Genomic DNA, 18,655 nt, shown 5'->3' on the forward strand with positions numbered 1-18,655 from the left:
CCTTGAGATTGGTAATATTGTTCAACTTTGGTTCTCAAATCCTCAGACAGTTCTATTAGCCTATTTCTGTTCTCCATGACAAACAATGTAAAGATTGATCCAACTTCTCCCCTTGTTATTTGGTTTCCACTGTGATTTTTATATTGCCCACACCTGTTAGTTGCCACAGGTGCGCTTGAACGAGCATCACATGCTTGAAAGCAAAGATGTTAACCCACAATTTTGGAAAGGTGCCTAAAATATTATTGGGCCTATTTTGGGGGCTTTGTGTGAAAATTATGCCTTTTTTTTCCCCTCAATTTTTTGTATTGTTCCAATGCACAGAAAGGAAATAAACATGTGTATAACAAAACATGCGCAATTGCAAAAATTTTCTGGGAGAAATACTTCATTTTTTCGAACAATTTCAAGGGTGCCAACACGGTTTAACGGGTTTAAGTTTATAACAGCTTTGAGCACCACTGTTAACCACAAAATAACTAGATCTTCAAGTCCTCTCAAGAAAATAATCCCTGACAAAGGAGGACACTACCTCCAAAATCATTGGATAGGAACTTTTAGTCAACTGGATTTACCGTAGTGTGTGACGTCACACCGAAAGAGCGGTTGCTTCAACTTGGTATAATCTGACAAATATGCCACTGGCTGGAGAACACCAGGCAGAACTTCATGTGCATTGAAATTTTCTGGGCAATACCAAGAACGCAAGGAACAACTAGTGCTATTTGCTACAATTCATCCCGAGACATTAGAGGAAGAAAGATTCATTCTGGACTTTGCTGGTTGTACCAATGTCTCGGCATACAGATAAGCAGACATAGCCTAAACCGTGTATTGTCACACTAAAGTCATGTGTATCGTTGGGAATTCAGGTGCTCATTACCATTTCTAACTCTACGCTCTGTGGTTTATTATTCTCGGAACTTGGCTTACAAATACTGATGTAAAAACTCACCTAATACTCAACACGTGAACTTGGCCTAGCTCTTTCAGTTGAGAGAAAAACTAAATATAACACTGCTGCCCAAATGTGTGACTGTAGCCTTAAGTTGATAAATTTGCTTGTTATTAAATCTGGAGAAGCTTTAAATTTTTTCTTACATTGTGTTTTTCTTCAAAGAAAATACCAACACTTAAAAGTAGGTTTCCCATCATAAGATCGCCAACAAATGTTATTTTTATGTATTGCGGGATATAGCACAACTTTGTAGCATTTAGTTAATTATTGTTCTGTTATCAAATGAAACCGTTTTGAAATCATCAATAACAAATCAAATGAGAATAAAAATTTGATCCAGAGATGATGGAGCAGATATCCATTTATCAAAGACAATGATTTTTAGATCCATATAGTCACAGTTAATGATTGTAAAATAATTAGGAACACAATTTTATCAGTGCTGTAAATCTCTAGAAAATAAATAAAAATCATAATTTATTCAAATCATGGTCCAACCATTGTAAACAGTTTATTGCACAGAATAATTTATATAATCTCCCAGTAAACACACCCATAAATAAAAGATGGCAATATAAATATATTTCTATTGTAACTCTGTAAATTGTAACACCGGCACCTTCTGAAAAAGTATAGGAAGTTAAATCATTACATAATTGGCAGGGAAAATACCCAGTTCTCCCTTTAATTTTCCTTCCCACCAATCATATTGAGATTCCGTCTTTGTGGTGACCAGGATCTTATCGCCAATTTGGAACGACAGGTCTCCTGGTTGTAAACCGTCAAAAGGATAGATGGCGGTGGCAGTGACATAGTCAGCTCTTGGACCCCCTATAAAATGGAAAGACAAGAAAATAATTATTTGGTTGAAAAAAAGAATTATCTTTTTTGCATAAAAAAAATTAAGCAAACAAAAATCACCACTACACCATGCATGGTCTATGATTTTAGGAGTTGCTTCCACTACTTTGCTCTCGTCGTTGTAAACTTTTTGATCCTTTCTAGAATTATCCAGAACTCAACTCACTAGTGTTCTTCAACCGGGGGCACCCAAGGTCCCAACTCCCGGGTAAGATAGCAGAGGGAGAACCTCAGCAACTGGAAATGCCATATACTCACCTGTCCTATTCCAGATAGGATTTGAAAAAGGTCTAGAGTGGACCGAGACGTCGTCTAGATTCCCTATGGACAAATTATGATCCCTATATTTTTCGATGGGATATACACATTATTTGCACTTTTGTGTATTTAGTAATTCATAAACTTGGACAACTGTTGTGAAATTGGATTTTGGGCTCCCCCGGTGGCCACTGGTGGAATTGAACTTGTGTGCATTATCCCCTCTGTTCACCTGTTCCCATCAGGATGTGGGAGTCGCTATTTAACCTTGCTCCTCTGTCACTTCCATGCCGGTCAACATTGTAATCAGAAGCCTTTCTGTGCATGTTCCTGCTACCAGACAACTTCCAGCTAAGTTGGACTTTTGTCCTTGTTTGTTTTTTGCATTTTGTTCCAGTTCACAGCTGCAGTTTCGTTTCTGTGTCTGGAAAGCTCTTGTGATCTGAAATTGCCACTCTGATGTTATGAGTTAATACTAGAGTCTTAAAGTAATTTCAGGATGGTGTATTGATAGGGTTTTCAGCTGACCATGAAAGTACCCTTTCTGTCTTCCTGCTATCTAGTAAGCGGACCTCGATTTTGCTAAACCTATTTTCATACTACGTTTGTCATTTTCATCTTAAATCACCGCCAATATATGTGGGGGCCTCTGTCTGCCTTTCGGGGAAATTTCTCTAGAGGTGAGCCAGGACTATATTTTCCTCTGCCAGGATTAGTTAGTCCTCCGGCCGGCGCTGGGCGTCTAGGGATAAAACGCAGGCTACGCTACCCGGCTACTGTTAGTTGTGCGGCAGGTTTAGTTCATGGTCAGTTTAAGTTTCCATCCTTCCAAGAGCTAGTTCCTATGTATGCTGGGCTATGTTCTCTTGCCATTGAGAACCATAACAGTTTGACCGGCCCACAAAGGGTTAAATTAATTGGCAGAGAAAGGAGAGAAAAAAGAAGTCTGCTGAAAAATTTTTTTTTTTTTTTTTTCCTTCAGTTCTGAGTGTGCTTTCAATTGAATCACTTGCAAGTCTGCCTATATTGCAGCCTTCCTCTCTCTCTCTCCTTCTAATCCTGGAATGGCTCTGTGTTCACCTGTTTAAAATGGATATTCAGAGTTTAGCTGCAGGTTTGAATAATCTCACCACGAAAGTTCAAAATTTACAAGATTTTGTTGTTCATGTTCCTATATCTGAACGTAGAATTCCTTTGCCTGAATTTTTCTCGGGGAATAGATCTTGCTTTCAAAATTTCAAAAATAATTGCAAGTTGTTTTTGTCCCTGAAATCTCGCTCTGCTGGAGATCCTGCTCAGCAGGTCAGGATTGTGATTTCCTTGCTCCGGGGCGACCCTCAAGATTGGGCTTTTGCATTGGCTCCAGGGGATCCTGCGTTGCTCAATGTGGATGCGTTTTTTCTGGCCTTGGGGTTGCTTTATGAGGAACCTCATTTAGAGCTTCAGGCGGAAAAAGCCTTGATGTCCCTATCTCAGGGGCAAGATGAAGTTGAAATATACTGCCAAAAATTCCGTAAATGGTCTGTGCTTACTCAGTGGAATGAGTGCGCCCTGGCGGCGAATTTCAGAGAGGGTCTCTCTGATGCCGTTAAGGATGTTATGGTGGGGTTCCCTGTGCCTGCGGGTCTGAATGAGTCCATGACAATGGCTATCCAGATCGATAGACGTCTGCGGGAGCGCAAACCTGTGCACCATTTGGCGGTGTCTACTGAGAAGACGCCAGAGAATATGCAATGTGATAGAATTCTGTCCAGAAGCGAACGGCAGAATTTTAGACGAAAAAATGGGTTGTGCTTTTATTGTGGTGATTCAACTCATGTTATATCAGCATGCTCTAAGCGTACTAAGAAGCTTGATAAGTCAGTTTCAATTGGCACTTTTCAGTCTAAGTTTATTCTATCTGTGACCCTGATTTGTTCTTTATCATCTATTACCGCGGATGCCTATGTCGACTCTGGCGCCGCTTTGAGTCTTATGGATTGGTCCTTTGCCAAACGCTGTGGGTATGATTTAGAGCCTCTTGAAACTCCTATACCTCTGAAGGGGATTGACTCCACCCCATTGGCTAGTAATAAACCACAATACTGGACACAAGTAACTATGCGAATTAATCCGGATCATCAGGAGATTATTCGCTTTCTTGTGCTGTATAATCTACATGATGTGTTGGTGCTTGGATTGCCATGGCTGCAATCTCATAACCCAGTCCTCGACTGGAACGCTATGTCTGTGTTAAGCTGGGGATGTAAGGGGATGCATGGGGACGTACCTTTGGTTTCCATTTCGTCATCTATTCCCTCTGAGATTCCTGAATTCTTGTCTGACTATCGTGACGTTTTTGAAGAACCTAAGCTTGGTTCATTACCTCCGCACCGGGAGTGCGATTGTGCCATAGATTTGATTCCGGGTAGTAAATACCCTAAGGGTCGTTTATTTAATCTGTCTGTGCCTGAACATGCTGCTATGCGAGAATATATAAAGGAGTCCTTGGAAAAGGGACATATTCGTCCTTCGTCATCTCCCTTAGGAGCCGGTTTTTTCTTTGTGTCTAAGAAAGATGGCTCTTTGAGGCCGTGTATTGATTATCGGCTTTTGAATAAAATCACGGTTAAATATCAATATCCGTTGCCACTGCTGACTGATTTGTTTGCTCGCATAAAGGGGGCCAAGTGGTTCTCTAAGATAGATCTCCGTGGGGCGTATAATTTGCTGCGAATTAAGCAGGGGGATGAGTGGAAAACCGCATTTAATACGCCCGAGGGCCACTTTGAGTATTTGGTGATGCCTTTTGGCCTTTCAAATGCCCCTTCAGTCTTTCAGTCCTTTATGCATGACATTTTCCGTGATTATTTGGATAAATTTATGATCGTGTATCTGGATGATATTTAGATTTTTTCGGATGACTGGGACTCTCATGTCCAGCAGGTCAGGAGGGTTTTTCAGGTTTTGCGGTCTAATTCCTTGTGTGTGAAGGGTTCTAAGTGCGTTTTTGGGGTTCAAAAGATTTCCTTCTTGGGATACATTTTTTCCCCCTCTTCCATCGAGATGGATCCTGTCAAGGTTCGGGCTATTTGTGATTGGACGCAACCCTCTTCTCTTAAGAGTCTTCAGAAATTTTTGGGCTTTGCTAACTTTTATCGTCGATTTATTGCTGGTTTTTCTGATGTTGTTAAACCATTGACTGATTTGACTAAGAAGGGTGCTGATGTTGCTGATTGGTCCCCTGCTGCTGTGGAGGCCTTTCGGGAGCTTAAGCGCCGCTTTTCTTCCGCCCCTGTGTTGCGTCAGCCTGATGTTGCTCTTCCTTTTCAGGTTGAGGTCGACGCTTCTGAAATCGGAGCTGGGGCGGTTTTGTCGCAAAGAAGTTCCGACTGCTCCGTGATGAAACCTTGTGCTTTTTTTTCTCGTAAATTTTCGCCCGCCGAGCGGAATTATGATATTGGGAATCGGGAGCTTTTGGCCATGAAGTGGGCTTTTGAGGAGTGGCGTCATTGGCTTGAGGGGGCTAGACATCAGGTGGTGGTATTGACCGACCACAAAAATTTAATTTATCTTGAGTCCGCCAGACGCCTGAATCCTAGACAGGCACGCTGGTCGTTGTTTTTCTCTCGGTTTAATTTTGTGGTGTCATACCTACCGGGTTCTAAGAATGTTAAGGCGGATGCCCTTTCTAGGAGTTTTGAGCCTGACTCCCCTGGTAATTCTGAACCTACAGGTATCCTTAAGGATGGAGTGATATTGTCTGCCGTTTCTCCAGACCTGCGGCGGGCCTTGCAGGATTTTCAGGCGGATAGACCTGATCGTTGCCCACCTGGTAGACTGTTTGTTCCTGATGATTGGACCAGTAAAGTCATTTCTGAGGTTCATTCTTCTGCGTTGGCAGGTCATCCTGGAATCTTTGGTACCAGGGATTTGGTGGCAAGGTCCTTCTGGTGGCCTTCCCTGTCACGAGATGTACGAGGCTTTGTGCAGTCTTGTGACGTTTGTGCTCGGGCCAAGCCTTGTTGTTCTCGGGCTAGTGGATTGTTGTTGCCCTTGCCTATCCCGAAGAGGCCTTGGACGCACATCTCGATGGATTTTATTTCGGATCTTCCTGTTTCTCAGAAGATGTCTGTCATCTGGGTGGTGTGTGACCGTTTCTCTAAGATGGTCCATTTGGTTCCCCTGCCTAAGTTGCCTTCTTCTTCCGAGTTGGTTCCTCTGTTTTTTCAAAATGTGGTTCGTTTGCATGGTATTCCGGAGAATATCGTTTCTGACAGAGGAACCCAATTCGTGTCTAGATTTTGGCGGGCATTCTGTGCTAGGATGGGCATAGATTTGTCTTTCTCGTCTGCTTTCCATCCTCAGACTAATGGCCAGACCGAGCGGACTAATCAGACTTTGGAGACATATTTGAGGTGTTTTGTGTCTGCAGATCAGGATGATTGGGTTGCTTTTTTGCCTTTAGCGGAGTTTGCCCTCAATAATCGGGCCAGCTCTGCCACCTTGGTGTCTCCTTTTTTCTGTAATTCGGGGTTTCATCCTCGATTTTCCTCCGGTCAGGTGGAATCTTCGGATTGTCCTGGAGTGGATGCTGTGGTGGAGAGGTTGCATCAGATTTGGGGGCAGGTGGTGGACAATTTGAAGTTGTCCCAGGAGAAGACTCAGCTTTTTGCCAACCGCCGGCGTCGGGTTGGTCCTCGGCTTTGTGTCGGGGACTTGGTGTGGTTGTCTTCTCGTTTTGTCCCTATGAGGGTTTCTTCTCCTAAGTTTAAGCCTCGGTTCATCGGCCCGTACAAGATATTGGAGATTCTTAACCCTGTGTCCTTCCGTTTGGACCTCCCTGCATCTTTTTCTATTCATAATGTTTTTCATCGGTCATTGTTGCGCAGGTATGAGGTACCGGTTGTGCCTTCCGTTGAGCCTCCTGCTCCGGTGTTGGTTGAGGGCGAGTTGGAGTACGTTGTGGAAAAAATCTTGGACTCCCGTGTTTCCAGACGGAAACTCCAGTATCTGGTCAAATGGAAGGGATACGGTCAGGAGGATAATTCTTGGGTGACTGCCTCTGATGTTCATGCCTCCGATCTGGTCCGTGCCTTTCATAGGGCTCATCCTGATCGCCCTGGTGGTTCTGGTGAGGGTTCGGTGCCCCCTCCTTGAGGGGGGGGTACTGTTGTGAAATTGGATTTTGGGCTCCCCCGGTGGCCACTGGTGGAATTGAACTTGTGTGCATTATCCCCTCTGTTCACCTGTTCCCATCAGGATGTGGGAGTCGCTATTTAACCTTGCTCCTCTGTCACTTCCATGCCGGTCAACATTGTAATCAGAAGCCTTTCTGTGCATGTTCCTGCTACCAGACAACTTCCAGCTAAGTCGGACTTTTGTCCTTGTTTGTTTTTTGCATTTTGTTCCAGTTCACAGCTGCAGTTTCGTTTCTGTGTCTGGAAAGCTCTTGTGATCTGAAATTGGCACTCTGATGTTATGAGTTAATACTAGAGTCTTAAAGTAATTTCAGGATGGTGTATTGATAGGGTTTTCAGCTGACCATGAAAGTACCCTTTCTGTCTTCCTGCTATCTAGTAAGCGGACCTCGATTTTGCTAAACCTATTTTCATACTACGTTTGTCATTTTCATCTTAAATCACCGCCAATATATGTGGGGGCCTCTGTCTGCCTTTCGGGGAAATTTCTCTAGAGGTGAGCCAGGACTATATTTTCCTCTGCCAGGACTATATTTTCCTCTGCCAGGATTAGTTAGTCCTCCGGCCGGCGCTGGGCGTCTAGGGATAAAACGCAGGCTACGCTACCCGGCTACTGTTAGTTGTGCGGCAGGTTTAGTTCATGGTCAGTTTAAGTTTCCATCCTTCCAAGAGCTAGTTCCTATGTATGCTGGGCTATGTTCTCTTGCCATTGAGAACCATAACAGACAACCTTTGAATTTGCAAAAGTGGGCCAGGGATATTCGTTCTCGATATTAAAGCGGTTGTCTACTTCTGAGATTTATGACCTATCCTCAGGATAGGTCATCAGTCTAGAAGATCAATTGGGGGCAACACCCAGCACCCCCGCTGATCAGCTGTTCCCAGACGGATGTCACAGAACAGCTCAGTCACCTGTATAATGGCCATAGTGCAAATCTACTCCTATTAACTTGACGAAGGGCAGATGTGCGGTAGATGGCCTTAGCCACTATACAGTGGACGGAGTTGTGCAGCGCCTCAGCTGATCACACCTGGCAGCCGCCGGCACTGGGAACAGTTGATCGGTGAGTGCTGGGAATTGCACCCCAATTTATTTAAGATGGATATGTTTAGGTTAGGCTTTCAATATAAAAGTAGCAGTGGTAGTGGTTTAAGTGGCTTCATAACGGAAGCTGACCGGAGAGTGAACAGCCATTTTTAACTGCGTCATGGTTTTCGAACCCTGACGTTGATAGAAGTGACATAAGATGGAGCATGTGCACAGCAATGTCGTTTTTACATTGCTGTGCAGTATGCTCACATTTTGGGGCGAGTTTGTGGCGCCTTTTTAGGTGTAATCCGCTTGTAACAGTGTGCACACAGTCTTACTTTTCTGTGTGGAGACCAGTTTAAACAAAAGAATGGGCTTGGCAAGATGAAGACTACAGAACACAATCATCATCAGTCATCAATGGACGGTATAACATAGGGATGGAAATACAATAAGGAGCTCTCTAAAGCAGTTATCGTCCTCCCTCCCCAAAAAAAGGTTTTCACCAATACAATTGCCGTTTTTGCCTTAGGGCAGTGTTAAGCAGTGAATGGGCTGAGCAGCTATTTGGAAATAGAAACTGATCCTTTACCCAAATACTGGACAATCCTTTAACAAATCATTAATCGTGCCTGCAAAAATAAACTAACAAAAATAGCCTCATCTTGTTTCTGAACGATCACATTGTGCTAAATTTCCATCTGTCTGGAAATACACAATGTGATGGACAGGCACTCTGATTCCTGCGGACAGAATTGCTTTTCCACCTGCCAACAGCTGGGGATAATTTGTAAGCAGCATTAGGACAAGTCGCTTTTTGGAACTCACAACGGATTATGCAATGAAGTTTATAAAATACATGAGAAAATATATCCGGCTGCAATGTCAAGATGGAGAAACCACCGATAGCTGACACGATGAATGTACCAAATGACAACTCCAAAAAGTATTTGCCAATAAGCATAAAAACCCCTTCATAATACTTTGATTAACCAATCAACACAAAGCGCTGTCAAGATGTATGAAATGTGTGATTCTTCACACTTCTACAGTATATCCACTCCCCAATCTCTTCACACACTTACATACACAGTCACAAGTCCATTTACACGTACATACACAGATTGCTCCAATCCATCACAGGACACAAATGAAGGGTCTGAAACATCCTCAATGTTCTCAGGTCTTATCCACGGGAAATGATTTTGTGGACAGCTGGAAAAGGATGATGTGGAATTGAGCTACTCCACACCCATTCCCTCCTCATACCCTCTCCTGTTTGGACTCAACGGTTGACCTTGAGAAAAATGTAACCGTTCATATGTACTAACTCCGGCTGATCCAGACAGAAAATAAAATAATGAAATGGGGTTGTCCACTTTTGGTGGACAATTTAATGTAATAATTTCTACAAAAGAATACAAACTATTTTGCAATTGGGCTTCATTAAAAAAGATGCACCATTTTGTTTTTACAGGTTTTTTTTTTTTTAAATACTGTAAGATGGCTGCCGGACAGGTCACCAAGGGGAGATATGCATCATCAAGGTTCGTAGCCTCGGTGATGTAAGCCCGGGAAAGCAGCCTCGAGCACTTATAATGCTGAGAGAGTTAATAGGGCATGTCAGGGCCGGGTTTACGAGCAGTCAGAGAGATGGAAGGGATTGGCTGCTCATATAGCCCCATGTCGGGGCGTGGTACGGCAGATAAAAAGGAGACCAAGTCTTATTCAGTGTCTGTGTGAAAGTGTGTAGACATCCAGTGTGTTTGTCTTAGCTAAGGACTAAATAGCTGGACAAGAACCCCAGCAGGCAAAGCCACACTAATGTATGGACTATTTACTTTATGTTTTGACTTTGTGCCTGAACGGGCTGTTTTTTTTTTTTTCATCCTAAATCGGTTTATGGAATTTTAATAAACCAGCCTGGACATTTTACTGAAACAGCTTCCCGTGTCTACCTCAAATCTCTCTCAATTTTTGTGTCTGGCAAAAAACAGATGAAACGGGAGGCAAAATTGATGAATCCTTTTTGTTCCACACTAAGCATGCCCCATAGCTGCATTTTCAATTCTGGAGTTTGTTCGTTCTCTCTCTCTCCACTCCCCGCAACAGGGAAATCCAAACTCTATCCCCGGTTTAAAAAAAAAATTAAAAAATGGATCCGGCAAAAAAACTGATCCGTTGCATCAGTTTTTCACATTTTGCACCGGATCCGTTTTTTTTTTTAATTTAACGGATCCGCCTTGACAGCAAAAAACTGATGTGTGAAAGTATCCTTATACAGTCAAATCCGATTTCTTGCTTTCCTAAGGAGGGGCATCACTCCAAAGCACGTGTCTGTAAAGTGAGATTCTGGTCTGGCTCTTGTCTTAAGTTACATGGAAAGGTGCTTTTGATACTGACTTTTTGAATAGCTACTTACAATAGGTGCCACTTGAGATCAAGTCCTCTTCCTCTTTGAAGAGGTAATTTGGATATACAGTATTTAGTATAGTATCAGATCTATAAAATTTTCTAATTTTTATTTTAACTACGAAATAGTTCTGTTCTGTGAAGGCAGCAAGTCCACGAGATGGGGAATGTATAACTCTTACAGGAACACGTGTACAGATAAATGACTCCTTTATATATCCTAATAAGGATCGGATCTATTTACACATTAGCGGCCTCGGAGTCGGAGGAGGTTTGTTTTGGCAGAGGCTTTGCTGGCTTGAATATATTGGGTTATGCTGTATTAGTCTGGAGCTAGATGATGAAGATATCTCGAGAATGCCATTAATCACTACACTATGCCGGGAGGTTTAGTCAGTGCTGTAATAAAATTATATGCTTTAATTTCAATCAAATGTAGTTACTCAGGGAAGAAGAATATGGTAGAGGAATCACTGAGGCCATCACCCAAAATGACATTAAACAGCGGCATTCACACGTCAGTGTGTGCGGACCTGAACATGACAAACTCACAGGCATATAGGAAGTTCGATCAAGTTCTGGTCAGGAGACCTAGGGCCATCCATGAATCACAGCCCATACTCAGACTGCCTAAAAAATGGTCTTCTAATGGTAGAAGAGTGTCCTTCTTGGATAAGATGGAGAGTATGCAAAATGCTTTTATCTGAAAACCTGTCAGGTAAAATCTGCTGTGGATAAGGAGGTGGTTTTATTAAAAAAAAAAAAGAAAAAGAAAGAAAGATGGCCTTTTGGAAATGTTCAACAGCTAGTGATGAAGGAGCGTGCTCAGATAAGGCGTTATCCGATCACACTTGTGTACTAAGAGTATCTTCGGCGTGCTCAAGTACTATGCTCGAGTCCCCACGGCTGCATGTCTCGTGTTTGTTCGGCAGACCCAACACATGAAGGGATTACCTATTTGTTAGGCTATTCCTGCTTGTGTTGTGACTGTCGAACAGTCCCGAGACATGCAGCCACGTGGACTTTAGTACTCAAGCACGCCGAAGATACACTATTGGGACACAAGCGTGATCGGATAACACCTCACTCATCACTATTAACTGCATTTTTGTTATTTGCTTGTTCCTGGATTGATCTATTAAATCTTGTCTTTTATTTTGCGAACTCCTTAAAGCGGCTGTCCCAATTTTTAAAACCAATTTTCATACACTGTATTAGGGAATTCTGAATTAACCACAAAGAGGTCTTTTGTTCAGTGTCCTCATCTCTTGGTCTTGTGGAGAGTGGTTAGAAGGAGCAATACTCAGTCATACATTACACTATACTGTGGAGTTCTTTTTCCTGTGGTGGGCTACAGGAAACTGAACATTTGCCAAAATTCCCAACAAATAGTCGATTGCCGACGGACACTTGCTTATCAGCTTGTTGTCAAGGAGTCCTGCTAACAAGTAGTGACTTCCTAAAGTGGAGAACCTCTAATAACTTTTACCTGTAATAAGCAGTGGTAATCATTCTGCTAAGATCTGAAGGAATAATGTCCAAAGAGTAAGATGATAAGACAGGCTTGTGAAAAAATGAAGTAGCACCCGAAAAAGAAAGTCTGCAGGCCGATACTGTGGGCATAATGAAGGGTGGAGGCTCAGCCTCATCTTCATCCATCCACATCATTAATCGACATATTTAGAAATAACAGGATTACATTCTCGATTAGGATTTTATGATGAAATTACAATGCTTTGCGACATCCTGAGGAAAGAAGTGTGCACTGTGGGGACTTGGGTTAGTAGCAGTGAAGCCACCAGTATTACAAATGGAAACGTGACCCGCTGACTCTGAAGGGCAGTAATGGTACTGATGAAACCACTCTTCAGAATGGCCGGGTCTTGCGCAGTACTGCGTGTCCGCAAGTGACTGCTGGCAAAGACTAGGGAGCGTCAGAACGAGGTTCTGTGGGCTTTGTATGGGGGATTCGATGGACTTCACTATTTACCGGGATTATGTCAGACCTGCGTGGGAACTTTTTTTTTTTTTTGTAAATAAAGCGGTGAGCAAAGGAAAACATCTGTTTTATTTCTCTGTGTTTCATGCATAAGTTTATTTCAGGTTTCCATTTGCAGGACTACGTTGGACCAACATTAGATTTTTTTTTTTAATAAAGTGGTGAACCAGGGAACGTGTGGGGGAGTGTTTATTTAAATAAAGTATTTTTTTGTGCGTTTGTGTTTCATTTTTCTTACTGGGTTAGTAATGGGGGTGTCTGATAGACACCTCACCATTACTAGCACCAGGGTTAATGTCAGCTGTGTTTTTGGATACTTTGCAGCTGATATGAACCCCAAGCCCCATTACCCCAATTGACAATGCACCAGAGGAATGCACCAGAGGAACGCACCAGCCAAGCCAAAGCGCCAGAATTGGAATATCTAATGTGATGCTCCACTTCTGAGGCAGGTATGGACTGGTATGTATTTTTAGGGTGGGGAGGGCCCTATAACCAGAGATCTTCCCAGCCTGATAATATCAGCTCACAGCTGTATGCTTTACCTTTGCTGGTTACTAAAAAATGCAGGGGAACCCCACATAAATAAATAAAAAAATGTTTTTGACTAAAAGATTTTGCAATGCACAAAACTTGTACATCTCACAGTTATCGATTTATCATCTATTTACCCCATTTCGATTATCTTTGCACATCTTTAAGACAAAAAAATCTGTAATTTCTATTCTGCATTCTATTCACGGAAAGAACAAAAGACACATGGAAAGAATGGACAGCACAAGGATGTCACATGGACTGCAGACCGATGTCTTCCATGCGCTGTACGTTTCTACATGGACCCATGTACATGTCTACGTGTGGGACACATGGATGGACACAAAGTCCATGTGAAAACACGGAATTGTGCGCAGCCCCATAGGTATTAGTGGATATGTGTCTCTGTTATGTGTAAGAATGGATGCTACACGGACACATGTACATGTGAAGGAGCCTTATAGAGCGGAGCTTTCCTGTGCATGTTGGACATGCAATAGACACAGTAGAAGTACAGTCTGAAGAAAGCCCTGGAAATGACAGGATGGTATATGCAGTACAGTGCAGCTATACAAAAAAAGTGAGTGATAAGGAGCTTTGTATAAATAAATGTGCACGGAGGACACCAAATATAAATAAGGGATTAGCCTAATGTATGCCAATCTGAAAAAGTACCATAAAGTGAAGAAAAAGCATTCAAAAAGGATCACCTAAAATTGCAATTATTGTATGAAATACCAAACAAATTTATGTAAATGACAAACAGCACAAATTATAAAAAAAAAAATCCCCAAAAAGGGGTTATATTAACAGAGTAAACTTACATTCTCATGATGGAGCCAATGTGTAACCTTGCTCTAGAAAGATAATAATCCCCTAATATAAGTAAATCTCGAATGTATAAACAACCAAAGTATGCTGGAACTCAGCGGCAATGCTAGATCTCAAAGCATGTGGCGATTCAGATCTATGTCTACAATGCCATCAGTCCAAAATATAGTGATGGCAATATCAAACATGTAATCACATGGACGATAGATGCTGAAAAAAACACTATATACACATATAAAATTTCAGTTTGAATTGTCTAGAAATCTAAAAAACGTTATTGCAGTAACAGCATACTGAACAACACAATGCACAAGATTTTATACGTGCAAACCTTAAGGACCAACAGAGAATATGGAGGGGTTATGCAAACAAGAATAAATGAAAAAGAAAGGGATGGAACGCCACACGTATCGCCACTGGCTTCGTGGCTTCCTCAGGTAACGTGGATATGGATATATATAACATACACACACACACAGTACAGACCAAAAGTTTGGACACACCTTCTCATTTAAAGATTTTTCTGTATTTTTAGGACTATGAAAATTGTACATTCACAATGAAGGCATCAAAACTATGAATTAACACATGTGGAATTATATACTTAACAAATAAGTGTGAAACAACTGAAATTATGTCTTATATTCTAGGTTCTTCAGTTGTTTCACACTTTTTTGTAGAGTATATAATTCCACATGTGTTAATTCATAGTTTTGATGCCTTCAGTGCGAATGTACAATTTTCATAGTCATGAAAATACAGAAAAATCTTTAAATGAGAAGGTGTGTCCAAACTTTTGGTCTGTACAGTATATCAGCTGGATAGAGTGGCTGTTTTGTTGAAGATATCTGAGGTGAGGAACCACGCATGTTTCGTGTAAAATCTCGCCTACACATTGTGGTTATTCTGCTGATGGAAAGGGGCTTGTGGTTCTGAATTTTTCATTTCAAGCACATCAATTTCTATTATGGAAAGAGAAATTTGTTGTGGATTTCCCCCATCGATTTCAGTTGGGAGATTTTGTTGCATATTACCTGGAAATCCACAATGAAATCTGAAAACCAGTCTAAAAAAAACCAAAAACAAAGTATACTCCCCCATCCCACTCTTGTCCTGATTCCGTGGGAGACTTCACTGGTCTACCGGCCCCTTCTGACGATGTCTCAGGTCGGTTGGTGACCTCTGCAGCCTATCACAGGCTTTAGTGATCCCATCTCAACGCCTCATCACTGGTGCAGGACGTACAGAGACTGACCAGGAGACCAGTGCATCCTCGCCACAAGAGCTGCAAAGGGTGAGCACCTTGCTGCCTCCACCCAACAGACACGACCATTGGGTTGTCTGACTGATATCTCTGCACCTCCTATGGCTACATCTCTGGGCCACACCGTTCTTGGTTAAGATGTCAAAATTGCAAAATTTAATATCAACTTGCCGTTGAGAGACTGCGGAAAGCTGGAGGACATATGCCACGGGCATTCATTATAAACCTTACGCCACAATGTCGTAAGCTCTACTGCACATTTCAGCATCTTCTACATTCGCAGTAAGAAGTCTTAAGCATTTTTAGTTCTAAGAACAATATTCGGAGCTTTTCCCCTACAGATCTCCTTTGATTTTGACACCAGAACATAACCAGCACCTAATCCCACAGCTCCGCTTCTCCAGTCAACGGCGGCCACACTGCTGACATGAAGATAATTATGTGAGGATTGGATTACAATGGGCTTTGTAATAGAAATCCTTGCTTGAATTATTAGGTTACTGGTGTTTATACTGTATAGTCTAGATCCTACAGCAGAATGGTGATTCATTCCCATGGAAGGAAGGCTTAAGAATAGAGGGGATGAAACAAAGGAGGCTTCACAATGACGAGACTCATTATACGCTCTGGATAAGTCAGAATATTTAAGATCTTATGTATTCTACGAGAGAATTATTGCTTGCTGCTGGTATGGCACCAACATATTCCAAAGCACTGTTTACAGGTTGTCACCATTCACATCAGGCTAAGACTATGTTCACGTCAAGCTTGGCCCTACGTTAAAGACTCCATCAGGAGCCAACATCTGAAGCCTCGAAAAAGTGGATTCAGATGGAAATCCAGAGAGCCATTCACTATATAAAGGCTACAGTCACTTTGTACTCCATCTTGCCTCTGTTCTGGCATCGTCCATCATTTTAGGCAGATAAAGACACGTGGTCTACGAGTGTCCACCTAGAAAAGAAAGGATATGACTGGAATTGAGCCTTCCGAGAACACAAGCTGTATCTATCGGTCTCCTTACAGTGAATAGCTCAGTGGGATTTCTGGCCAAATCTTGCTTTTTCAGGGCTTCAGGTGGCAGCATGGCTCAGTGGCTAGCATTGCAGCCGTGTGGTCATGGATTCATATCACACCAAGGACAACATCTGCATCTATGTCCTCCCCGTGTTTGTGTTGGTTTTCTCCAGTTTCCTCCCATACTCCAAAGACATAATGACAGGGAATTTTGATTGTAAACCCCAATGGAGACAGTGTCATCACTGTCCCTATTGGGGCTCACAATCTAAATTATTACACTTTGCTTGTTTATCACCATAATATTCCTCAGCGCTTTACATAAGTGAAGAATAATAATAAAAGCCCCAGATTGAGTCTTGATCAAAGGGTAAAAATGTGATGTGAACACTGTCTAAATCCCTAATGGGGCTCATAATTTACAAACTATATTACACACTGCAGAGCAATGTCATAGAAAGCCAAGAAAACCATCAGTGTTTTAGGAATGTCAGTAAACTGTGAAAATTCATAGAAACCCAAGAATAAGACCCAAACTCCATTCAGCGCTACACGAAGAGCCACAACTAGAAGCCCAACAGCCAGAGTTCAGCAAGAGATAGAAAGCTTCCAATAAGAAAATACATATATTTCATTTATTTGTAACTGTTTTCATACGTGAAGTATCTTAATATATCTGTGTTCACACGATGAGTACTTGGTGAGTTTTTGCTGTTGGAGAGTCTCTGCAAATGTTAGGTAAAGTAGGTTACTTGTGTTTTTTCACTTCTGTGCTTTTACTGTATTTTTTATGCTGCGGTTTTGGTTTCTTTTTCATATATGAGGCTTCAAATAAAGCTGCTTTTTTGTTTTTGACACCTTGTCATTTGGGTTTGATAATGCTTTATTGATATTGTCAAGTGCATATTACAGTTGTGCTCAAAAGTTTACATACCCCGGCAGAATTGCATGAATTGCGTGCTTAAGATCTCCCCAGAGTGTCTCAATGATATTGAGGTCAGGAGACTGAGAAGGCCACTGAAGAACCTTCGCTTTGTTCTGATGTAGCCAATGACAGGTCGACTTGGCCTTGCGTTTTGGATCGTTGTCATTTTGGAATGTCAAAGTACATCCCATGCGCAGCTTCCGGGCTGATGATTGCAAATTTGCAATCCAGTATTTGCTGATAATGTGCTGCATTCATCTTTCCTTCAACTTTGAACAAGTTTCCTGTGCCTTTGTAGCTCACATCCCCAAAACATCAGGCTCCACCTCCATGCTTTACAGTGGGAATGGTGTTCCTTTCATCATTGGCCTTGTTGACTTCTTTCCAAATGTAAAGTTTATGGTTGTGGATAAAAAGTTCAATTTTGGTCTCATCACGCCAAATTCCTTGTTCCTGAAGTTTTGAGGCTTGTCTCTGTGCGGTTTTGCGTATTGTAGGCAAGATACTTTGTGTCATTTGCGCAGTAATGGCTTTCTTCTGGTGACTCGACCATGCAGCCCATTTTTCTTCAAGTGCTTCCTTATTGTGCATCTTGAAATGGCCACAGTGCCAGTATTTCAAACAATCTTCCTGGCAGTTGTGGACGACATTTTTGCTGGTCTACCTGACCGTGGTTTTGTTTTTACAGAGCCCCTGATTTTCCATTTATTAATCACAGTTTGAACGCTGCTGACTGGCATTATCAACTCCTTGAATATCTTTTTGTATCCCTTTCCTGTTTTATACAGTTTATCTACCATTTCCCATAGATCAGTTGAAAATTCTTTTGCTCTCCCCATGAATCACAATCCAGAAATGTGTCAGTGGCTGGATGAAAGATGAAAGAGTCTGTCTGGATCCCAGAAACTCACTCAGCTTTTATGTGCACACACAGATTACAAGCAAATAGGTCACAGGTGAGGATGTTACCTTTAGTAGCCATTCAAACCCATTTGTGTCAACTTCTGTGCATGTCATCAGGCCAAAATCACCATGGTATATGCACTTTTGATCAGGGTCATTTGGATGTTTTGGGTTGTCATTGTGATTTAAAAAGAGAAAACACAGTAGTTTGACAATAAATGGCTTCACCCAATCACTAACCATGAGTGGAGAAAAAGTTTTAGTGTTTTCATTAATATTCTCTGAAAAAAGGCCAAGAAAGCACAAATTCTGCGGGGGTATGTAAACTTTTGAGCACAACTGAACATGTGTTTTTAACCTGCTTATTCTCTGCATCTAATTCTATGGGGAAAATCCACACAAAACTCTGAGTACCCGCAAGAGAAATTGATATGTCGTGGAGTTCAAAACATGCTTCGAGGCTGAGTTTACACAGCGTAAAAA

The 18,655-nt window shown here is 41.9% G+C and overlaps 1 protein-coding gene across 2 annotated transcripts in view; it reads right to left on the reverse strand.

The window, feature by feature from the left end:
• Positions 1–1,409: 1,409 nt before the first annotated feature.
• SH3YL1 (SH3 and SYLF domain containing 1) overlaps positions 1,410–18,655 on the reverse strand; it is a 121,134-nt gene continuing 103,888 nt past the window's right edge. For both annotated transcript variants that reach the window (XM_077291335.1, XM_077291334.1), the window contains exon 10: positions 1,410–1,789. In XM_077291335.1, coding sequence (XP_077147450.1) covers positions 1,599–1,789 — 191 coding nt within the window. In that variant the 3' untranslated portion in view covers positions 1,410–1,598. The remainder of the gene's footprint in view (positions 1,790–18,655) is intronic.

The sequence above is a fragment of the Ranitomeya variabilis genome, chromosome 2 (genome assembly GCF_051348905.1).
Source record: "Ranitomeya variabilis isolate aRanVar5 chromosome 2, aRanVar5.hap1, whole genome shotgun sequence".
NCBI lineage: Eukaryota > Metazoa > Chordata > Amphibia > Anura > Dendrobatidae > Ranitomeya > Ranitomeya variabilis.